Below are 23,835 nucleotides of genomic sequence, written 5' to 3'. Positions count from 1 at the left end.
TCCATCTGACATTTGAACTCTGGATTTTGGGGTTAATAGATTTTTCCTAGGAACGCTGATCATCAATCATTTGTACAGTGGCCTGTTCACAGGAAAAGACTTGTGTAATAGAACTCTATAAGTAACAAAGTATTTAAGACCACAGGTGGAGATGTTAAGACAATTTGGGGAGCCTGCGCTGGGGCGTAGCAGGTTAAGCCACTGCCTGCAGTGCTGGCATCCCATGTGGGTGCCGGTTTGAGACCCGGCTGCTCCATTTCCAATCCAGCTCTCTGCTATGGCCTGGGAAAGCAGCAGAAGATGGCCCAAGTCCTTGGGCCCCTGTATACATGTGGGAGACCCAGAAGATGCTCCTGGCTCCTGGCTTTGGATCAGTGCAGCTCTCGCCATTGCGGCCATTTGGGGAGTGAGGCAGCGGATAGAAGACCTCTCTCTCTCTCTCTCTCTCTCTCTCTCTCTCTCTCTCTCTGCCTCTCCTTCTTTCTCTGTGTAACTCTTTGAAGTAAATACATAAATCTTTAAAAAAAGGGGGGGGGATTGTAGTTCCTTACAGGAATGTTAAGAAGGTTAAATTAAGCATGTAGAATGCCTAATAAATGCCTGGCACACTGCACATAATGATAAATAGTTGACTAAGTGCTTGAGGCAAAAAAGTATGGATTAATTAGAAATTATCCTCTGTCTTAAGAGGGTATGAAGCTGGGAGTGGTGGGAAGAGAGCAAAGAATATGGGTAGCAAATTTATTGTCCAGTCTTTCTCTTAACCTTACTTTGGCCTTCTGCCTCCGAGGCTCTGCTACCAGACTAAGAAAGTGGGTAAGCAGATGACATCAGGATACTAATTTAAAATAATTTTATTTATGTATTTGAAAGGCAGAGAGACAGAGACAGGTTTTCTATCTGCTGGTTTACTCCCCAAATGCCTGCAATAGCTGGAGCTGATCTAGGCTGAAGCCAGGAGCCTGGAACTCAATCTGGGTCTCCTGTGTGGGTTGCAAGAGACCTAAGTACTTGAATGGTCACTGCTGCTTCCTGGTGTGCATTAGCAGGAAGCTGGATCAGAAGCAGAGGAGCCAAGATTTGAACACAGACACTCCAGGATGTGATGTGTATGGGACTTAACCACCATACTAAATACCTACTCCAAGGCTTCCATTTTTTATAAAGTGAATCTTCCTCCACTATATTGACTTTGTGCTTTTATACTTTAGCAGTCACTTCTTCCCCACCTGAGTACAATTTGCTTCAGTTTCCACCTATCTTTAAGTTCCTTCACTTTTCCTAGATTTATCGTCATATCTTCTGCAAAGCCCCCCCCCCCAACTTCCTGCTTTATAGTCATTCAAAATCATTGATTCATTCATTTACTCAACAAATAATATTATGGGGGAAGGCTAGGCATTGTGAATTTTTTTAAAGATTTATTTATTTGGGCCGGCGCCGCGGCTCACTAGGCTAATCCTCCGCCTAGCGGCGCCGGCACACCGGGTTCTAGTCCCGGTCGGGGCGCCGGATTCTGTCCCGGTTGCCCCTCTTCCAGGCCAGCTCTCTGCTGTGGCCAGGGAGTGCAGTGGAGGATGGCCCAGGTGCTTGGGCCCTGCACCCCATGGGAGACCAGGAAAAGCACCTGGCTCCTGCCATCAGATCAGCGCAGTGCACCGGCCGCAGCGCGCAGGCCACGGCGGCCATTGGAAGGTGAACCAACGGCAAAGGAAGACCTTTCTCTCTGTCTCTCTCTGTCCACTCTGCCTGTCAAAAAATAAAAAAATTAAAAAAAGATTTATTTATTTGAAAGTCAGAGACATAGAGAGAGAAGGAGAGGCAGAGAGAGAGAGAGAGAGAGAGAGAGAGGTCTTCCATCCACTGGTTCACTCCCTAGATGGCTACACTCTCTCTTGGGTCTCTGTTTCTTATCTGTGCTATATCCCTTTCATGTTCATTAAGTGAAGCCTAATCACTCTTTAACACTCACTTCTGGAAGCACTTCCTGTATGGGAACTTTCTGAAGGATCTCCCCATTCTTATCCCAAATCCAATAGTATTACGTACTTCATCCTTTGTAGTTCCGTAACATTCCATATTTAACTTAGTCATATACTATATTGCAATTATTTTGTTTCCATATTCATCTTCCTCTTCATATAGTCAGCTGCCTTTTAACATAGACCTTATTCTATCTCCAGTCACCAGCATAAAGCCTGGCACATAGCTGGTGCTAAATAAATGTTGGCTGATGAGCAAATCAATGAATAAGAATACATTTATTTGGCTGAATAAATTGTGACCTTAATAAGGATATAAAGGGACTAGTGATGTGGCATAGCAGGTTAAGCCATCACATATGATGCTGGCATCCCATCTGGGTGCCAGCTTGTCCTGGTAGCTCCATTTCCAATCCAGCTCCCTGCTAATATACCTGAGAAAGCAGTGGAAGATTGCCCAAGTACTTTGGGCCCATGCACCCACATGGGAGACCTGGATTAAGCTCATGGTTCAGTCTGGCCTAGCTCTGAATGACGTGGCCATTTGGGGAGTGAGCCACTGGATGAAAGATCTCTCTGTCTCTCTCTCTAACTCTGACTTTCATGTAGATAAATAAATCTTAAAAAAAAAAATGATAGAGGCCGGCGTTGTGTAGCAGGTAAAGCTGGCTCTGTGACACTTGCAACCCATATGGGTGCTGGTTCTTGTCCCGGCTGCTCCACTTCCTTTTTTTTTTTTTTTTTTTTTTTTTTGACAGGCAGAGTGGACAGAGAGAGAGAGAGAGAGAGAGAGAGAAAGGTCTTCCTTTTGCCGTTGGTTCACCCTCCAATGGCCGCCGCAGCTGGCGCACTGCCGCCGGCCCAGCTGCTCCACTTCTGATCTAGCTCCCTGCTAATGCTCCTGGGAAAGCAGGGGATGATGGCCCACATCCTTGGGCCCCTGCATCCATTTGGGAGACCCAGATGAAGCTACTGGCTCCTGGCTTTTGCCTGGCCCAGCCCTGGCCATTGTGGCCATTTGGAGAGTGAACCAGAGGATGGAAGATCAATCAATCTCTTGATCTCTCCCTCTCTCTGGAACTCAATGACTTTCAAAATAATAAATAAAATCCAAAAGAAAAAAAAAAGGATATTAAATAACAGGGAAGTGAAGCTGAATGGATTCTGTGGTTACACCATATTGGGCTTGGATGATATCTCTAACCAAGGTGGGAAAAGAAATGGCTAGGGAGTGGCAAGGAAATGGCTCTCCCAGACCTCTGTGCGATATTCCCCTTACTTGTCTCTTCAGTTGTGTCCCTCTTTTTGTTCCGAAAGGCATTTTGATATCCCATTAGGTATAAGTTGAAGAAGGCCATCTCAGCTCCTCCCTGTGCTCTTCTAGAATGTCTCCACTGGAGCACTGGGGAGTCTGTGTTTGGTAACCACGGTAACGTCACAAAGAATTTCCATGACTGACACTCCCTTTGTCTAATGAGGGACAGGATTTTTGGGTTCACAGTGGAGTTGGAATGAGGGAGAGCTGTACAATCTCAAAACAATGAAGGAATTGTCAGTACACCTTTTTCTTGACTCAGTCTTTTTTTCTTTTTCCAAGATTTATTTACTTATTTGAAAGTCAGAGATGCAGAGGGTGAGGGAGAGATCCACTGGTTCACTCCCCCGAATGCCTCAACAGCTAGACCAGACTGAAGTCAGGAGCCCGGAACTCCATCCTGGTCTGCCATGTTGGTGCAGGGCCCAAGCACTCGGGCCAACTTCCACTGCTTTGTTAGGTACATTAGCAGAGAGCTAGATCGGCAGTGGAACAGCCAGGACTGGAAACTGCACTCATATGAGATGCCAGCATTACAGGAGGTGGCTTAGCCTGCTTTGCCACAACAGTCTTATATTGTTTCAGAAGGCAGTAAAGAGAGCATTGATATGGGTGCAAATCTTAGTTTTGTCATATTTTAGGTTTGAGTTTGAATAGATTAACTAAGCTTATGTTTCTAATTTAAAAGAAATGTCAAATTATGACAAAATCTATCTCATAATTTTAAGAATGAAATTAGCTAATACATGCAAATTTCCTTATCGTACTATTTAGCACCTAACAGAACCTTAAGAGGCAATATTTTGATTTGCGTATGAGGGTGGGCCTTTGGTCTAGCAGTTAAGATGCCAGGTGGAATGCCCACATCTCACACCAGAGTGCCTGGGTTTGACACCTGGTTCTGTTACAGGCCTCCAGCTTTCTGCTAATGCAGACCTTAGGAGGCAGCAGTGATAGCTCAAGTGGTGAAGTTACCAACACCTACCTGGATGATGTGGAGTGAGTTAGGTCCCAGTCAAGGGTTGTTGCAGGCATGGGGGTTGTAAACCAGTGGTTGGGAGCTTTCTCTGTGTCAAATACACAAAGATTTAAAACAATTTAGGAGCCAGCATTGTGGTGCAATGGGTTGAGCCACTGCTTGTGACTCCAGCATCCCACACTGGAGCATTGGTTTGAGTTCCAGAGCCTTCATTTCCAATCCAGCTCCCTGCTAATGTGACTGGGGAGGCAGTGGAAGATGGCCTAGCTTTTGGGCCCCTGCTACCTGCTGGCCCCACGTCTTTGCTTTCTTAAAGTCCGTTTTCTCTTTACTTTTCAGTTTGGGAAACTCCCAGAACCTATTTTCTTTCTCTCTTTATTTTCTTTAAGATTTATTTATTTATTTATTTTACTTATTTGAAAGATAGAGTCACAGAGAGAGGTAGAAACAGAGAGAGAGAGGTCTTTCATCCGCTGGTTCACTCCCCAGATGGCCTCAATGGCCAGAGCTGTACTGAGCCGAAGCCAGGATCCAGGAGCTCCTTCTGGGTCTCCCACATGGGTGCAGGGGCCCAAGGACCTGGGTTATTGTCCGCTGCTTTCCCAGGCACATTTAGCAGGGAGCTGGATTGCAAGTGGAGCAGGCAGGACTCAAACCAGTGCCTATTTGGGATGCTGGCGCTGAGGGCAGGGCCTTAACCCACTGTGCCACAGTGTCAGCCTCAGGACCTATTTTTTTTTTTAATTTATTTGACAGGCAGAGTTATAGACAGAGAGAAAGGTCTTCCTTCTGTTGGTTCACCCCCAAAATGGCTGCTACAGCCGTAATTGCGCAGATCTGAAGCCAGGAGCCAGGTGCTTCTTCCTGGTCTCCCATGTGGGTGCAAGGGCCCAAGCACTTGGGCCATCCTTCACTGCCTTCCCAGGCCACAGCAGAGAGCTGGACTGGAAGAGGAGAAGCCGGGACTAGAACCGGCACCCATAAGGAATGCCGGAGCCGCAGGTGGAGGATTAACCAAGTGAGCCCCGGATACCTTGGAATAAACTTAACCAAGGATGTTAAAGATCTCTACAATGAGAATTACAAAACCTTAAAGAAAGAAATAGAAGAGGATACCAAGAAATGGAAAAATCTTCCATGCTCATGGATTGGAAGAATCAATATCATCAAAATGTCCATTCTCCCAAAAGCAATTTCTAGATTCAATGCAATACCAATCAAGATACCGAAGACCTTCTTCTCAGATCTAGAAAAAATGATGCTGAAATTTATATGGAGACACAGGAGACCTCGAATATCTAAAGCAATCTTGTACAACAAAAACAAAGCCGGAGGCATCACAATACCAGATTTCAGGACATACTACAGGGCAGTTGTAATCAAAACAGCATGGTACTGGTACAGAAACAGATGGATAGACCAATGGAACAGAATTGAAACACCAGAAATCAATCCAAACATCTACAGCCAACTCATATTTGATCAAGGGTCCAAAACCAATCCCTGGAGTAAGGACAGTCTATTCAATAAATGGTGCTGGGAAAATTGGATTTCCACGTGCAGAATCATGAAGCAAGACCCCTACCTTTCACCTTACACAAAAATTCACTCAACATGGATTAAAGACTTAAATCTACGACCTGACACCATCAGATTATTAGAGAGCATTGGAAAAACCCTGAAAGATATAGGTACCGGCAATGAATTCTTGGAAAACACCCCAGAAGCACAGGCAGTCAAAGCCAAAATTAACATTTGGGATTGCATCAAATTGAGAAGTTTCTGTACTGCAAAAGAAACAGTCAGGAAAGTGAAGAGACAACTGACAGAATGGGAAAATATATTTGCAAACTATGCAACTGATAAAGGGTTGCTAACCAGAATCTACAAAGAAATCAAGAAACTCCACAACATCAAAACAAACAACCCACTTAAGAGATGGGCCAAGGACCTCAATAGACATTTTTCAAAAAAGGAAATCCAAATGGCCAACAGGCACATGAAAAAATGTTCAAGATCACTAGCAATCAGGGAAATGCAAATCAAAACCACAATGAGGTTCCACCTCACACCAGTTAGAATGGCTCACATTCAGAAATCTACCAACAATAGATGCTGGAGAGGATGTGGGGAAAAAGGGACACTAACACACTGTTGGTGGGAATGCAAACTGGTTAAGCCACTATGGAAGTCAGTCTGGAGATTCCTCAGAAACCTGAATATCACCCTACCATTCAACCCAGCCATCCCACTCCTTGGAATTTACCCAAAGGAAATTAAATTGGCAAACAAAAAAGCAGTCTGCACATTAATGTTTATTGCAGCTCAATTCATAATAGCTAAGACCTGGAATCTACCCAAATGCCCATCAACAGTAGACTGGATAAAGAAATTATGGGACATGTACTCTATAGAATACTATATAGCAGTCAAAAACAACGAAACCCAGTCATTTGCAACAAGATGGAGGAATTTGGAAAACATCATGCTGAGTGAATTAAGCCAGTCCCAAAGGGACAAATATCATATGTTCTCCCTGATTGGCCCCAGGACCTATTTTCAAACTTTTTCAAACTCACTGATTCTTTCTTTGTCATATCATCTACTGATAAGCTTATCAGTGGCATTTTTTTATTGATGTTACAGTGTTTCTTTCTTTGAGCACTTCCTTTGAATCTTTTAAGATTTATTTATTATTTATTTGAAAGGCAGAGTTATAGAGAGGCAGAGGCAGAGGCAGAGAGAGAGAGAAAGGTCTTCCATCTGTTGGTTTACTCCTCAGATGGCTGCAATGGCTGGAGCTGCACTGATCTGAAGCCAGAAACCAGGAGCTTCTTCTGGGTCTCCCACTTGGCTGCAGGGCCCAAGGACTTGGTCCATCTTCTACTGTTTTTCCAGGCCATAGTAGAGAGCTGGATTGGAAGTGGAGCAGCTGAGACTTGAACCAGCTCTCATATGACCACTCAGGCAGCAGCTTTACCCTCTACACCACAGAATTGGCACCTCCTTTGATTCTCAGAGATTTTTTTTTTTTTTTTTTTTGACAGGCAGAGTGGACAGTGAGAGAGAGAGAGACAGAGAGAAAGGTCTTCCTTTGCCATTGGTTCACCCTCCAATGGCTGCCGCGGCCAGCGCACCGCGCTGATCCGATGGCAGGAGCCAGGTACTTATCCTGGTCTCCCATGGGGTGCAGGGCCCAAGCACTTGGGCCATCCTCCACTGCACTCCCTGGCCACAGCAGAGAGCTGGCCTGGAAGAGGGGCAACCGGGACAGAATCCGGCACCCCGACCGGGACTAGAACTCGGAGTGCCAGCGCCGCTAGGCGGAGGATTAGCCTGTTGAGCCACGGCGCCGGCTTGATTCTCAGAGATTTCATCTCTGCTTATATCACCCACATATTCTTGCTAGTTGTCTACTTTTCCCATTAGGGGACTGGTATTGTGATGCAACGTGTTAAGCTGCTATTTGTGACACCAGTATTCTCTACCGGAGCGCTAGTTCTAGTCCCAGCTTCTCTAGTCCCATCCAGCTTCCTACTAACATGCCTGAGAAGACAGCAGAGGATGGCCCAGATACTTGGGCCCCTGCCACTCATGTAGGAGACCATTATGGAATTCCTGGCTCCTTCTTGAGCTGGCCCAAACTTTGCTGCTGCAGTCACTTAGGGAATCAACAAGTGGATGGAAGGTCTGTCTCTTCCTCTCTCTCTCTTGCTCTGCTTTTCCAATAAACGTTAAATCTTAAAAAAAAAAAGAGTAAAAGTAGTAAATACTAAAAACTCACCTTATAGAATACTATTCAGTCATAAAAAATAAACTCCTTGTCATTGGCAGCAATATGAATAGAACTAGAAGATATCAAGTTAAATGAAATAAGTCAGACACAAAAAGACAAATACCTCATGTTCTTCCTCATATGTGGGAGCTAAAAAACAGCCTCAATTCTGGACACAAAATTTGATTTTTAGAGGCTGAGAGGGGTAAGATGGATAAGAGGGAGTCTGGAGAAAAAGCAGAGGAAGTCGGCATGGTTCACCAATTATGAGTAATATGTTAATAATAGGGGACTCTGGATGTGGGGTATATGAGAACTGTATATAATTCTGCAATTTTTATTTTTCAAATTTAAAGTTATTTGAAATAAAAAGTTAAATAAGTTCATCTCTTCCTAATTATTTTACCTTATTTCACTGTTATCTATGCTTATGGGTCTACTGCTAGTGTATCTGGATTTTTTAAAAATCTTTTTTCTGTTTGCTTTTCAGTTTGGGAAGTTTCTAGGACCTGTTTTCATACCGTCTACTGATGAGCCCACCAGTGGCATTTACTTATGTTACAGTGTTTTGTTTTAAAGACTTATTTATTTATTTTTAAGAGTTATAGAGAGGGAGAAACAGGGAGAGAGGGAGAAATCTTTCATCTGCTGGTTCACTCCCTAGATGGCCACAATGGCCAGCATTGAGCCAGGCCAAAGCCAGCAGCCAGGAGCTTCATCTGGGTTTCCCATGTGGATGGAAGAAGCCCAAACACTTGAGGCATCTTCTGCTGCTTTTCCCAGGCCATTAGCAGGGAGCTGGATGAGAAGTAGAGCAGCTGGGACACAAACTGGTGCCCATATGGGATGCTGGCAATGCAGGCAGTGGCTTTACCAACTACACCACAATGCCGGTCCTACAGTGTCGTTTATTCTTTATGTTTTTATCTCTCTGCTTACATTACCCATCTGTTCTTGCATCTGTCAGGAGGAAATACTATGTGATGGTGTGTGCATCTCATCCCAACTTAATGATCAGTGACATCATACAGGTAGCCTGAAATCAGCTATAGGGGCAGACTTTACCCCACAGAAGTTGACAAAGGTTACAAAGCAAGCCTGACTTAATTCTTTTGTTGATTGTCTCAATTTAAGAAAGTGATGGGGGCCCACCTTGTGGCACAGTGGGTTAAGCTGTTGTTTGCAACACAGGCATCCTATGTTGGAGTGTCAGTTTGAGTCCTGGCTGCTCCGCTTCCAACCCAGCTCCTTGCTAATGCGCCTGGGAAGCAGAAGATGGGCCACCTACTTGGGATCTGTTACCATGTGGGATACCTGGATGGAGTTCCGGGCTCCTGGCTTTGTCTGGGGCCTTCACAGCCATTTGGGAAGTAAACCAGCAAGATGGAAGATCTCTCCCTCTGTCTCTAGCTCTATCACTCTTTCAAATTAAAAATAAAGCCTTACAAAAAAGTGATGGGGCCAGTGCTGTGGTGCAGTGGTTAAAGTCGTGGCCTGCAGTGCTGGCTTCCCTGTGGGTGCCGGTTCGAGTCCTGGCTGCTCCATTTCTGATCCAGCTCTTTGCTATGGCCTGGGAAAGCAGTAGAAGATGGCCCAAGTCCTTGGACCCCTGCACCTGCATGGGAGACCCACGAAGAAGCTCCTGGCTCCTGATTGGCGCAGCTCTGGCTGTTGCGGGCATCTGGGGAGTGAACCAGCGGATGGAAGATCTCTCTTTCTCTCTCTCTCTGCCTCTCCTTTTCTGTGACTTTCAAGTGAAATAAATAAATCTTTAAAAAAAAAAAGTGTATCAGGAGAGGTGGGCATGCAGCCTGGCAGTTAAGACACTGGTTAAGAGGTATATATCCCATATTGGAGTACTTGGGTTCAATACCCTGCTCTCTCTCCTGACTCCAGCTTCCTGCTGATGCAGACTGTGAGAGGCAGCAGTGATGGTTCAAGTGACTGGGTTCCTGCACCCACATGGGAGACTTGGACTGTGTTCTTGGCTCCTGTTTTCAGAACCCCAGCTGTTAATAAGTATTTCGGGAGTGAACCAGCAGATGGGAGGTCTCGGTTTCTGCTGGTGAAGCTGCCACCTGAGATGCCAGCATTCCATATGGGTGCCAGTTTGTGTCTTGTTGCTCTACTTCTGATCCAGCTCCCTGCTGAAGGCCTGGTCAAAGCAGCAAAGATGCCCAAGTGCTTGGGCCCTGCCACCCATGTGGGAGACCTAGATGAAGCTCCTGGACTTGGCCTGGCCCAGCTTCAGCCATTGCAGGGACACATTGCAGCCATCTGAGGAGTGAACCAGTGGATGAAAGATTTATCTCTCTTTGTAACTGTTTCAAATAAATAAGTAAATCTTAAAAAAAAAATCCACTGTACTCTATTGTCAAATATAACCACAGTTAACTCAGGAATCTAACAAAACTTGGTGTGTGCATTTGGCCCAGTGGTTAAAATGCCTGTGTCCCACACTGAAGTACCTGAGCTCAATACCTGGCTCTAGCTCCTAATTCCAGCTTCCTGGTAATGAAGACCTTGGGTGGCAGCAGTGATAGCTTAAGCAACTGGGTCTCTGCCACTAACATGGGAGTCCTAGTTTGCAATCCCGATTCCTAGCTTTGGTCCCTACTCAGCCCCAGTCATTGTGTGCATTTGAGGAATTGCCCAGTGATGAAACTGTCTGTCTCTATGCCTCTCAAAGAAAATGAAAAAAAAAAAAAAAAAAAAAAAAAGTTGGCAAGCCTCAAAGCATTTTGCAAGAAATTAGCTCGCTACTGGAAATTTATGATAAAAGATTATAAATTTTATGTTTTATAAATTGTGGTCTACACATCCTTTATATTAGATTTTAAAATGAACGTAGATGCATATATATATATAATTTTTAATGGACAATTAATAAGTTACCAACACATACAAATACCATAGCTGATTTTAAAGATTTACTTATTTGAAAGGCAGAGTTACAGAGAGGGAAGGGGAGAGAGCACAAGAAAGATCTTCATCCATTGGTTTAATTCCTTAAATGGCTACAACAGCCAGGGCTAGGCCAGGCTGAAGCCAGCAATCTAGAACACTGTCCAGGTCTCCCACATAGATGCAAGGGCCTAAGCACTTGGGCCATCTTCTGCTGCTTTCCCAGGCACATTAGCAGGGAGCTGGATTGGAAGCAGAGCAGATGAGACTTTAAATGGTGTCCATATGGAATACCAGCATCACAGGCAGCGGCTTTACTCACTGTGCAACAATGCTGGCCCCACCACAGTGCTGTTGATTTTAAACTATCATGGAATTGAGGAATGTTGCCAATAGCCCCATCCTTTCATATTTTAAATGGAGACTATATGAATGTTGAGTAGAAATGGTAATGTTTGACATGATTAAAAGATGACATATGCATAGTGCAAAATAAGATGAGAGTGACAGGGAGAGAGGGAGAGGTAAAGGAGGGAGAGACAGACACACACAGATCTCCTACCTGCTAGTTCATTCCCCAATGCCTGCAACAACCAGGACGGGGCCTGGCTAAAGTCAAGACCCAGGATCACCATCTGGGTCTCCTGGGAGGCAGGGACCCAAGTACTTGGGCCATCATCTATGGCTTTCTCAGGTGCATGAGCAGGAAGCTGGATTGGAAGGAGAGGAGCCATGACTGGAACAGACATTCCAATATGCACGTGGGCAGCTTAACTCACTGTACCACAATGCCTGTATCCTACTGACATTTTTTTTAAAAAAGGAAAATTCCTGTGACTTAAGATTTGTCAGTGGTTCTTTAAGGGCACTGTATCTGAAGGCTAATGTTATGTTTACAACATAACTTGCATTGAATACCTAATATGTGCTGGATGGTATTCTATCAGAATGCAGAGATATCATTCAACATCACACCAAAAGAAAAGCTGGCATCTTTGAGGACTTTATACTAAATGAAATAAGCCAATCACGGGCGACAAATACTCTATATACACGTATCTGAGGCATCTGAAGTTGTCAGCACCACAGAAACAGGAAGTAGAATGATGGCTGCCAGGGGCTAGAAGGGAAAATGGGAGTTGTTCAATGTGTACAGTTTCAGTAGTGCATGATGAAAACGTTCTTGAGGTCTGCTGTACAACAATGTGAATAAAGTTGATGCCACTAAATTGCACAATTAAAATTGTTAAGATGGTTGGCGGGCGGGGAGTGCGGGAGAGTGGGAAGAATAGTTGGGATGTGAATACAGGCCTGTCTCACAAACTCATATTTAGCATTATGTTATCATTGTTTCCTACTTGAAATAATTACATCTTGAGACAAAAGAATATGTCTTTTCTTTGACAGGCTCCCTGTCCTGTATGGGAGGGTAGCAAGCCATGGGCAGCAGCTGCATTGCCTGGAGCCTGACAGGTACCAGAACTTTTTCCTGGAAGAATGGCATGCTCAGTAGAAATGGCAAATTCAATACGGAGTCATTAATCCAAGAGGTTAAGTGGAGAATCAAACACAGGTCAAAGAAATAGGCAAGAAGAATCCTGGGGAAATAGTTTTGGCTGTTTAAGAAACAATACATGACTCCATGACTGAAAAAATGCTTAGTCTATTAAAAGAAAAAAGTCTGTGATAGAAGAAGTTTAAAATCAAATGCTCTTTTAGCTTATAACCTGAAGTGAATTATTATGGGCAGTATACAGCAGAGCAGGGCCTCAAATGGAACGAAACACTTCTGAGAATGAATTAGAATCAAATGTTAGAAATGATGAAACCCAAAATATAAAAGCAAAACAAAGGATTCTATTCTAAAATTTTATCTAAAGCTGTGCAAACTTAAGGTAAATTGAGTATGGGTCCAGAAAAGCAGGAAGGCAGCTTGTCAGAATGCAAAGAATAATTTGTTTTTAAGATCTACACTTAGAGGACCGCTGCTGTGGTGCAGTGGGTTAAAGCCCCAGCCTGCAGTGCCGACATCCCATAAAGGTGCCGATTCAAGTCCTGGATGCTCTGCTTCTGATCCAGCTCTCTGCTGTGGCCTGGGAAAGCAGTGGAAGATGGCTCAAGTCCTTGGGTCCCTGCACCCACATGGGAGACCTCAGCTCTGGTCATTAATGTCATTTGGGGAATGAGCCAGAGGATGGAGACCCCCTCCTCGGCTCTACCTCTCTGTAACTTTGCCTTTCAAATAAAATAAATTAAAAAAAAAAAAAAAAGCTACACTTAGGGGCTGGCATTTTGGTATGGCAGGTTAGCTGCTGCTTGAGGCTGGCTTTTTTTTTTTTTTTTTTTTTTTAAAGATTTATTTATTTGAAAGGCAGAGTTACAGAGAGGCAGAGAGAGAAAAGTCTTCCATCCATGGGTTCATTCCCCAAATTGCCACAACAGATGGAGCTGAGCTGATCCGAAGCCAGGAGCCAGGAGCTTCCTCCATGTCTCCCACACGGGTGCAGGGACCCAAGGACTTGGGCCAACTTCTACTGCTTTCACAGGCCATAGCAGAGAGCTGGATCGGAAGTGGTGGAGGAGCCGGGATTCGAACCAGCGCCCATATGGGATGTTGGCACTGCAGGCGGCAGTTTTACCCTCTACATCTCAGCACCAGCCACTGACATTCTGGTTGCTTAGCCTCTGATGCAGCTTCCTCTCTATCACCACCTTTCAAATAAATAAATAAGTAAATAAATCTTTAAAAAAAAGTCTACAAGTATTAGCAGTATAATGTAAGGCAAGCTCCTTGATATTCCACCAGCTTGTTTGTATACTCCAGGGTGTCACGGACGTTTATTTGCTGATGGTCTGAGTATCTTCTAAGGGCCAGGGCTGTACTACTCAGGAGCCGGAGGGACAGAAATGAAAGCACTGTCCCTGCATTTGCTCTCGCCTACTATGCAACGTAATGAGACCTACAGACCATTTCAAGTACGAGTGCAAACTTAAATTCTCATTTACTGGCCGGCGCCGCGGCTCACTAGGCTAATCCTCCGCCTTGCGGCACCAGCACACCGGGTTCTAGTCCCGGTCGGGGAGCCGGATTCTGTCCTGGTTGCCCCTCTTCCAGGCCAGCTCTCTGAGGTGCCCAGGGAGTGCAGTGGAGGATGGCCCAAGTGCTTGGGCCCTGCACCCCATGGGAGACCAGGAAAAGCACCTGGCTCCTGGCTCCTGCCATCGGATCAGCGCGGTGCGCCGGCCGTGGCGGCCATTGGAGGGTGAACCAACGGCAAAGGAAGACCTTTCTCTCTCTCTCTCTCACTGTCCACTCTGCCTGTCAAAAAAAAAAAAAAAAAATTCTCATTTACTGCCGTTCACAACCTGATACTTAAAACGTAGGTACTAACAATTGCATATTTTAAGAGTCAGAAATGAGGCATCTTGCCCAGCATCAAGACGTCGGAGCCACTTCACCACGAGACAGGAAGGCCCAAGTTTGCGCCCATGGCGGGTGGTGGTGGGAGCCTCCCGCCTCGAGGGGTGCCGCTTGAAACCTTCTTCTGCACACGGGAATTAAATATTACTAAGAATGACGATGACGAAGGCATACGGTACACGGAGACGTCAGCATCGTGCTCGGGACCTGCAAGCACTGAGTGAGTGCTGCTAACTTCACGCTACACCTTCCCGGGGCACCACTGCTCCTGTTCTCACGGGTTTGGGCTACTTATTAGGAGGGGGATGTTCAAACGAGTGGCAGTGCTCGGCACCCACCAGCAATATTAAAAAAAGCCCGCCTCAGGCCGGCCGCGGCTCACTAGGCTAATCCTCCGCCTTGCGGCGCCGGCACCCCGGGTTCTAGTCCTGGTCAGGGTGCTGGATTCTGTCCCTGTTACTCCTCTTCCAGGCCAGCTCTCTGCTGTGGCCCGGGAGTGCAGTGGAGGATGGCCCAAGTGCTTGGGCCCTGCACCCCATGGGAGACCAGAAGTACCTGGCTCCTGCCATCGGATCAGCGCGGTGCGCCGGCCATTGGAGGGTAAACCAACAGCAAAGGAAGACCTTTCTCTCTGTCTCTCTGTCTCACTATCCACTCTGCCTGTCAAAAAAAAAAAAAAAGCCCGCCTCTGCTGGCTTTACATCTCCGCGGTACGATAGCGGCTACGCTCTTCGCTTCTCACCTATTCTACAAAGCTCTGCCACCGTCCCATTTTACGTCGCCACTTCAGCCAGGAGCAAAGTTCTCGTAGGACCCACCAAGCGGCACGTGGCCGTGAGCCGCCACCATAATAGTCCCAGGAACTGCCTCGCAGCACCCCCCTCCCCCCCGCAAACAACCATCGCGAGCTCAGTTCTCGCGGGAAGAGACGCGGTTTTTAAACGTAAACGTATGACTCCGCCCTACTCGGCGCGTGGGGTGGGGGTGGGGTCACGTGACCGGCGCCTGCGCCCTCTCTTCAAGGTCTTTCCTGGCGGTACGCAAGCTGCACAGCCGGCTACGGAGCGTCGCGAGGGCCATTCCGGAAGTGGGCGCTCAGACTTCCGCTTCGTCGGCGGAAGCGTGTCACAAAGCCGGCCGTCGAATCCTAGCGGAAACTCGTCACGTCGCAGTTGCCCCCGCACGGCGGATGTGTGTCGCCGCGTAGGTGACGCTGGGAAGTGCTCGCAGCCTCTGCTGCTGCCTTCTGGTTGTAGCACTATGGAGGGAGAGAGGAAGAACAGCAACAAGCGGTGGTATTTTACTCGAGAACAGCTGGAGAACAGCCCATCCCGCCGGTGTGGCCTGGACCCCGATAAGGAACTTTCTTATCGCCAGCAGGCGGCCAATCTGCTTCAGGACATGGGTCAACGTCTTTTCGTGTATCCTTGCGGCCTAGGCCTTCGGGCCTGGGAGTCGGTGCCGGCCGGGCTCGGGGCGGGGACGGGAGGTGGGCAGGAGCCGGAGCGCTAGGTGAGCGAGCGCGCCGCGGGGCGGGTTGAAAGTCGGGGTTGGCGCCAGGGCAGCGAGGCGGAGTTCGTTTCCCGCTTGCTCACCCTTGCCGGGAATGCAGGCCCTTCCCGGCTTTGTGTTTCCACCGGTTCTCGTGGTCTGCCGGCTGCCTTTGAGCTTGTTCTTTCCCTTACGCCCTCGGGGTCTGGTGGAGGGTTCACTGTTGACGCCTGTCCCCCTTAAACTCGGCGTGTTAGCGATTCAGTACCCGAAAGCCTTGCACAGGTGGCTTAGAATTCGTGTCCAAGCAGTGGTTCCGAATCTGTGACTCCCGCGTGCTGATTTAACTTGGTCAGAGGCTTCCTCCGTCCTGGCCCGCCTCGGTTCCGTGTCCACCACGGTGCTTGGGGGCCAGACGTCGAAGGGGGCGCTGTTAGAAGTTCTGAGGAAGGAAAAGATGGCAGATTAGGTGTGTAGGGGATGCGTAGAGCTGTGGATCTCATGTTTCCCACCGTTTGCGAGATTCTGGGTGCTTAACGCTACGCCGAGTTTGAGTGTGTATTCGTTCCTTTCGTAATTCAAAATTGAGCGAATTCCGTGCTTTGTTTTTCCGCCCGAATGTATTTGCTTGTCGGAAGACGTTTGTTTTGCGTCGGAGGGAAGAATGTCGTTTTCAAGCTGCTTCTGTCGTGGGCTGAAAACTTTTTTCTGAAGTGCAGCTTCCATGTAATTGGTCGTGTTTGTGGGGGTGCGCCCAGTCTGAAATGCAGGGGTTGCCCTCTGTTGCCAGCCTGTTTTCCGTATCAAATTTGTTTCCTAAGCATCTGATCTGTACAGAGCTAAATCATGTTGTCTGAGATCCGGTTTTCAGTGTATCCTTGAAACTTTTTATATGTGTGTTATTCACCTTGTTGCTAAGTGACATTTCTGTATCTCATGTTGTTTGGGACGGCCTTAAGATGTAAGACATGAAAACAGTTTTATTTTCAGCGAATGAATATCAGGCCTTTTGAAAAATGGTAGTCCCAGGGGTTGCTCTGTGACCAGAGAGAGGTGGAACTGTAAACTTAATTGCTGGGGTGTAGAAGCTGAGGGAGATAGTGGTGACATATTCCCCAGGGCTATGGCTGCATCAGGGAGGACCTTGTAAATGATGATTAAAGAGATACCCCGAGCTAATGCATCATCTTTGCAGGGTGTTCAGAAGGTGAGTGAAAGCATTTAAGAGCTCATTACATAGTTTTGTTTATAAGCCATATTGAGCCACACAGCCCGAGAAACTTAGTAATTCGGTGAATTTGTAGTGAGTACTTGTGTAAGTAAATGTGGAAGGCATTGTGGTCAGTGCCAGTTGGCAGTTAATAATTTGGCGGAGGAGAATGGGCTGCTTTCTGATTTGGAGAGGTAAGTAGGTTTTCCTTTAAGGGCATCTATCATGCTTGGTCTTCTGGTCTTTCTGGAAGGGGCCAGATGTTATGTTTTCTGGAAGTATCCTGCTTGTTTTTGCCTTCACTGGAGCACTTCAGCTCGCAACTGACCATCAACACCGCTATAGTATATGTGCATCGATTCTACATGATCCAATCCTTCACTCAGTTTCATCGAAATGTGAGTATGACTTTTCTTATGTGGTGTTCGCTTCGTGAGTCTTCTACATACCTGTTTCTTCAGGTTGGTCTTTGCCACTGAGCTGGGATTTGAACTTGAGAACTCTGCTGCTCACTTTCATTCTGTGTCACACTGTTGCTATGAATACAGCTTTCCCATTTTCCTATGAAATGTAGTTTTCTGCACCCTTACAGTAGGTAGGTTCTCTAGTAATGAAATAGATTATCAAACGTGTAAAGATGTTTTTGTGGGGGATGGCATTAAAGTGGAAATCATATTTCAGTAGAGCGTTCAAAGTGGCAAAATAATGTCACAGGAAAGCAAATGAATATAAGTAATTTAGATTTTCACAAGCCTTTTACAAAACTCCAATCAATGCCCAGAGGATCTGGAATGTACAAAATGTGGTAATGCCTCGAGAAATGAATTTTAAGAACAGAACAAAGAAGATGTTAGCAGTAAAAGACCTTTTTTTCCCTCCTGGACAGATTGTAAATTATGCTACTTTCAGTTTTGCTAACTGAAATGGTCCTATTTAAGATTATTATAAGTAGCTTGGAAGTGAATGCATAGTGGTAGTCCACTAAGGCTGTATTTGTTTTGAAAACATTCCAAGGTAATGGTGATAAGCTTGAGGAACACTTTATATGGTTTGCTCATCAGAGATTTCATTATTTTGTAAAAAGAAAAAGGTTATGCTTTTGAATAAATTTGTTTTAGGCTTTACTTTGGGATGATGGTTTTGAGCTTTTTTTTTTTAAGCTCTTGGAAGAGAGTTTGTGAAGCTAGATATAGCTCCTGTAAAGTAAGAAATGGGCAGAATCCAGGGGCTGATGTTGTGATGTAGCAGGTAAAGCTTCCGCCTGCAGTGCCGGCATCCCATATGGACGCCAGTTCTAGTCCCTTCTGCTCTACTTCCTATCCAGCTCTCTGCTATGGCCTGGGATAGCAGCGGAAGATGACCCAAGTCCTTGGGCCCCTGCACCTGCGTGAGAGACCTGGAGCAAGCTCCTGGCTCCTGGCTTCGGATCAGCCTTGCTCTGGCTGTTGCAGCCATTTGGGGAGTAAACAAGAGGATGGAAGACCTCTCTCTCTGCCTTCCGAATAAATAAATATATAAAAAAAAAAAATTGGTAGAATCCAGATTGGGACACCCTTTGGTGTGATTAGGAATTCTTGACTGTCTCTGATTATTCAGCCAGCTTGACTTTCTTCTGTTTTTGGCCCTGATACCTACTCTGATTGTAAAGAATACACCATTGTTATTGGGAGAGAATCGTTCTGTCTGACAGCACCAGATGGGATATTGTGAAACTGAAGAGGAACTTCATAGCTGCCTTCCTAACTTGAAGATTTTCTATGGCTTTTCCCTTTTATTATGATAAAAATAGACGATTTGGGGATAAATAAATCAGTTTATTTATTTGAAAGGCAGAGTTACAGAGAGGCAGAGGCAAAGAGAAACAGAGATCTTCCATCTCCTGGTTTGCTCTCCAAATGGCTGGAAGAGCCTGAGCTGGGCTGATCTGAAGCCAGGAGGTAGGAGCTGCTTCTGGGTCTTCCACGTGGGTACAGGGTCCCAAGGACTTTGGCCATCCTCTACTGCTTTCTCAGGCCATAGCAGAGAGCTGGATCGGAAGTGGAGAAGCTGGGACTGGAACCAATGTCCATATGGGATGCTGGCACTACAAGCGGTGGCTTTACCCGCTACGCGACAGCATCAACCCCACAAGTGGCATCTTAACCACTGTGCCAAATGCCTGCTCCTTGAATTGTGTCTTTTCTTATTTCCTATATAGTAAGTTCAGCAAGGACAGAGTTTCTATGTATTCTCCAAAGCACCTTCAGTAAACTTGTTAATGAATGATCTGGCAGTTCTCCCATAATGGGTTATCTTTCAGCTGTCATGACTGTTTCCAGAATCCAGTAGTTACTTTGGGGTTGTTGGTCCTCTTTAAAATCCTGATTTTTAAAGAAAAATTTTATAGGTGGGTGTTGGACAGAGTAGTAACATGTTGCTTAGAACACCCATATCCCATATCACAGTGACTGGGATTGAGTCCTAGGTCCACTTGTAGTCCCGGCTTTCTCTTAATGTGATCCCTGGAGGTAGTAGGTAATTGAGTCCCTACTGCCCACGTGGGAGACCCTGTTGTGGGTATTTGGGGAATGAAACTGTGGATGGAATGTTTGTCTCTGTTTCTCTCTGCTTTTCAAATAAATGGAAGGAAATGAAGTTTAAAAAGTGGGGCTGGTGTTATATCCCAGCAGGTTAAGCTGCCACTTAAGGCATTGGCATTCCTTATTGAAGTGCTTGTTGGAGTTCTGATTGCCTTGCCTCCGATCCAGTTCCCTGCTAATATGCCTGGGAAAGCAGCAAACCAAAGTCCTTGGGCCCATGCAGCCCACGTAGGAGACCTGGGTGGAGTTTTGGGTTCTTGGCATCATTCGTCCTGGCCTAGCCCTGGCCTTTGTGGCCCTTTAGGGAGTGAGCTAGTGGATGGAAGATCATGCTGTGTCTTTCTCTGTCTCTCTCTCTCTCTTTCTGTTGCTTTATGTTTTAAATGAATAAATAAATTTTTAAAAGCTGTCAAATTTATTCATTTATTTATTTTTAAGATTAAAAAAAAATTTTTTTTTGAATGGCAGAGTTATAGATTGGGTGGGGTGGCAGTGGTGGAGAGAGATGTTTTCCATCTACTGGTTCACTTTCTAGATGGCTGCCAACGACTGGGGCTGGGTCAGGCCAAAGCCAGGAACCTGGAATTCCAACCAGGTCACCCAAATGGTGGCTGGACCTGAACACTTTGCATGTCTTCTGCTGGTTTCTCAGGTGCATTAGCAGGAGCTGGATCAGAAGTGGAACAGCCCAGACATGAACCAGCTCTTCTTGTGGGATGCTGGCATCACAGGCAGTGGTCTAACTCATTATGCTACAACACTGTCCCTTACCTTCCTTACCTTTCTTATTGTTTTAAAAGGTTTACTTTTTTATTTGAAAGGCAGAGTTACGGAGAGAGAGAGGGAGAGATAGAGAGAGGTCTTCCATTCACAGATTTATTCCCCAAATGGCTGCAATAGCCAAGGCTGGGCCAGGCCAAAGCCAGGAGCCAGGAGCTTCTTCCAGGTTTCCCTGGAAGGGGAAGGGCCCAAGGATTTGCGTCATCTTTGGCTGCTTTCCCAGGTGCATTATTGGTGAGCTAGATCAGAAATGGAGTAGCCAGGACATGAACCGGCATCCATATGGGATACCAGGCGCCACAGGCAGAGGCTTAACCTACTATGCCACAGCCCCGGCCCCTTAATTTAAATTCTTATAGGTGGAATTGCTTTGACCAAAGGTATGAGAGTGTAAAATTTTTGTTGTGTCAATTTGCCCCACTGAAAGATCAACATTGTTTCTATGTGTAAGGTTCCTTTTTTCTATACCTTGACAACAAATATTCATCATTCTAAGAACTACTAAGTACTAACTATTGTCAAGTACAAGTGATACATTGTTGAATAAGATGCATGGGGTCCTAAATTACTTTCTTAAATATCTTAAATTGGTTTGGGTCTTGGGTTGTAGCAGGTTAAGCCACACTTGGGATACTGTTATCCCATATCAAAGTGCCTGATTTTGATGTGGGTGAGTATGGGTATTTATTTTTTAACTCCAGGTCCCTGTCATGCACAAAGATACAAATTCTAAGTGCTGACACAAAGTGTATTTAAAAGTTGAGAAAGTAAACACACACATATTCAGGTGAACATGGGTTGTCCCACACAGAAACACCTGTCATGAAACGGCAGTGGGTCAGAAGATTTGCCTGAAAGGAGAAACGTGGAGGGAGGGAGACAGAAGTGCCTGGCCATCTCTCCAGCTGTGATTTGTGGCAGAAGAGAAAGCCCTTTCTAGTTTTTGGTCTCCTTTATGAGCTCAGTGTGGTGCCTCTCCAGGTGTGAAGCTACCTGGGAAATATATGACGCTTACACAAGTTCATTGTGGAGCTCGATATAATATATTCATGGCATCTTCCCTCAGTTCCTGTATGAAATGGATGCATCCTGGGAAAGGGGACATTTTGATTGACAAGTAGGATAGAGTTACACATGGGAGCTTGTGACTTCCAGCTCAGTAATCCTAAATTAACTTCCTGCCTGTTTATCTCACATCAGTTTAACAGTCCTGGCTGCCCTGTGTTTCTGATTCAGCTTCCTGCTAACACACCTAGGAGGCAGATGATGGCTCAAGTGCTTGGGATCTTGCTGTTCATGTTCCTGGCTGTCGCCTGCCTTAACCTTGGCTGTTGAGTCATTTGGGGAGTGAATCAGCAGATGTGTGTCGTCTCTCTGTCACTCTGCCTTTCACATAAATCAATAAAATCTGAAAAAGTAATTCTTAAGTTAGCAAAGTTGAGCTTCTTTTTCTTTTTGATCATTATTCCTATGAAATGGAAGAACTGGGTAAAAATTACTGTTGATTCTTTCTGTCCTCTTTTTATTGTACTGATTATCTTTTTTTTTTTTTTTTGGACAGAGTTAGACAGTGAGAAAGAGAGAAAGGTCTTCCTTTTTTTACGTTGGTTCACCCCCCAAATGGCTGCCACAGCTGGCGCGCTGCACCGATCCAAAGCCAGGAGCCAGGTGCTTCCTCCTGGTCTCCCGTGCAGGTGCAGGGCCCAAGCACTTGGGCCATCCTCCACTGCCTTCCCAGGCCACAGCAGAGAGCTGGACTGGGAGAGGAGCAACCGGGACAGAATCCGGTGCCCCAGTCAGGACTAGAACCCGGGGTGCCGGCACCACAGGTGGAGGATTAGCCAAGTGAGCCTCGGCACCAGCCTGATTATCTTACTTATATGAGGTTTTTTTTTTTCATCCACTTGAAAGGCAAAATGGTAAAATGACACTCCCCAAATGCACACAACTGCTAGAGCTACCCAGGCAAAGAGCCTTGGAACTCCATCTATGTGTTCCACATGGGTGATGGGGTCAAAGCACTTGTGAATACTTTTTCCATTTTGTTCTGTCTCTTTGTTTATAGTGTTTTGGAGTCCAGAGCTCGTGCCTTTCTTTCATTTTTTGGAAATGTTTTTGTTGAGGTATAACAGTAAAGCACAAAAATGAGAAGCATGTAAATCATTTCTTAATTTTTATATTTGTGAATGTAACCACCACTTACACAAAAAGACAGTGTATTTCTAATACCCTGGAAGGTAGAGTACTTGCCTTTTCATTGAAATATATCTTATTTTTTTAGTGGACATGGTTAAATCATTGGTTTCTTTCGTAAAAAAAAAAATTTCGGGGCTGGTGCTGTGGCATAGTAGGCTGAGCCTCCATCTGCTTTGACAGCATCCCGTATGGGTGCTGGTTCGTGTCCAGCTGCTCCACTTCTGATCCAACTCTGCTTATGGCCTGGGAAAGCAGTGGAGGATGGCCTAAAAGCTTGGGCCCTTGTACCCACATGGGAGACCCAGCAGAAGCTCTTGGCTTCTAGTTTCGGATTGGTCCAGCAGTTCTGGTTGTTGCAGCCATTTGGAGAGTGAACCAGTGGATGGAAGACCTTTTTCTCTGTCTCTCCCCATAGTGGAGTAAGCCATGGTATGCAGTGCCAGCAACCCATATGGGCACCAGTTCGAGTCCCAACTGCTCCACTTCCAATCCAGCTCCCTGCTAATGGCCTGAAAGCAGCAAAAGATTGTTCAAGTGCTTGGGCCCCTCCTGCCCATGTAGGAGACCCAGAAGAACTGGAAGAGCCTTCAACTGAACCAGCAGAGGAAGATTTCTCTCTCTCTAATTCTGACTTTCAAATAAACAGATAACTAATTTAAAATTTATTTATTTGTAAAGCAGAGAAAGAAATCTCCCATCTGCTGGTTTACTCCCCAAATGTGTGCAGTAGCCAGGGCCTGGACCAGGTTGAAGCCAGGAGCATGGGACTCAGTCTGGTCTCCCATGTGGCTGGAAAAACCATCACCTGCTGCCTCTCAAGGAGTGCATTAGCTTGAAGTTGGAATTGGAAGCAGAACATGGACTAACCCTTTCTTGGGTATGGGATATGAGTGTCCCAACCATCGCTTACCTGCTGTGCCAAACACATGCCCCTCACATTTTTTTTTTCATTTATATTATGAGTTGCATTTAGTCTTGTTTGAGAAGAAATTTAACCTCATTAATTGAATTGGGGGAAATATAAATAATGCTATACTACTATTGGGATGTGTGTATGTGTTCATATTGTATTTTTTTTTTTTTTTTTTGAAAAAAGATTGTTTATTTGAAAGGCAGAGAGAGAGAGGTCTTCTGTCTGCTGGTTTACTCCTCAAATGGCCACAAAGGCCAGAGCTGAGCTGATCAGGAGCCAGGAGCTTTTCC

General features: G+C 45.7%; 3 protein-coding genes across 15 annotated transcripts in view; 2 read left to right on the top strand and 1 right to left on the bottom strand.

The window, feature by feature from the left end:
* ADCY6 (adenylate cyclase 6) overlaps positions 1-13,708 on the top strand; it is a 66,536-nt gene extending 52,828 nt beyond the window's left edge. For 7 of the 10 annotated variants that reach the window (XM_089308252.1, XM_089308250.1, XM_089308249.1 and 4 more), the window contains one exon: positions 9,608-9,829. In XM_089308252.1, coding sequence (XP_089164378.1) covers positions 9,608-9,814 — 207 coding nt within the window. In that variant the 3' untranslated portion in view covers positions 9,815-9,829. Of the gene's footprint in view, positions 1-9,607; positions 9,830-12,362; positions 12,539-13,397 lie in introns of those variants that run through there. The other 3 variants (XM_089308255.1, XM_070052178.2, XM_051845391.3) reach the window with 3 other exon arrangements.
* SPMIP11 (sperm microtubule inner protein 11) overlaps positions 1-15,230 on the bottom strand; it is a 47,325-nt gene extending 32,095 nt beyond the window's left edge. The window contains exon 1 of one of the 2 annotated variants that reach the window (XR_016216704.1): positions 15,119-15,230. Coding sequence is in view for 1 of the 2 variants with exons in the window: in XM_051845401.3 (XP_051701361.1) it covers positions 3,262-3,340 (79 nt within the window). In the remaining variant the exon portion in view is untranslated. Of the gene's footprint in view, positions 1-3,261; positions 3,488-15,118 lie in introns of those variants that run through there. The other variant, XM_051845401.3, reaches the window with a different exon arrangement.
* The window catches only part of CCNT1 (cyclin T1), a 29,528-nt gene continuing 20,178 nt past the window's right edge, over positions 14,486-23,835 (top strand). Inside the window, exons 1-3 of one of the 3 annotated variants that reach the window (XM_089308257.1) lie at positions 14,486-14,596; positions 15,400-15,797; positions 17,394-17,475. In XM_089308257.1, coding sequence (XP_089164383.1) covers positions 15,637-15,797; positions 17,394-17,475 — 243 coding nt within the window. In that variant the 5' untranslated portion in view covers positions 14,486-14,596; positions 15,400-15,636. Of the gene's footprint in view, positions 14,597-15,399; positions 15,798-16,704; positions 16,740-17,393; positions 17,476-23,835 lie in introns of those variants that run through there. The other 2 variants (XM_089308258.1, XM_017341826.4) reach the window with 2 other exon arrangements.

Source organism: Oryctolagus cuniculus, chromosome 11, assembly GCF_051225735.1.
Source record: "Oryctolagus cuniculus isolate XC-2025 breed Fujian yellow rabbit chromosome 11, ASM5122573v1, whole genome shotgun sequence".
NCBI classification, from domain to species: domain Eukaryota; kingdom Metazoa; phylum Chordata; class Mammalia; order Lagomorpha; family Leporidae; genus Oryctolagus; species Oryctolagus cuniculus.
The sequence above is the reverse complement of the archived record's forward strand: the minus strand, read 5'-3'. Positions and strand labels throughout refer to the sequence as shown.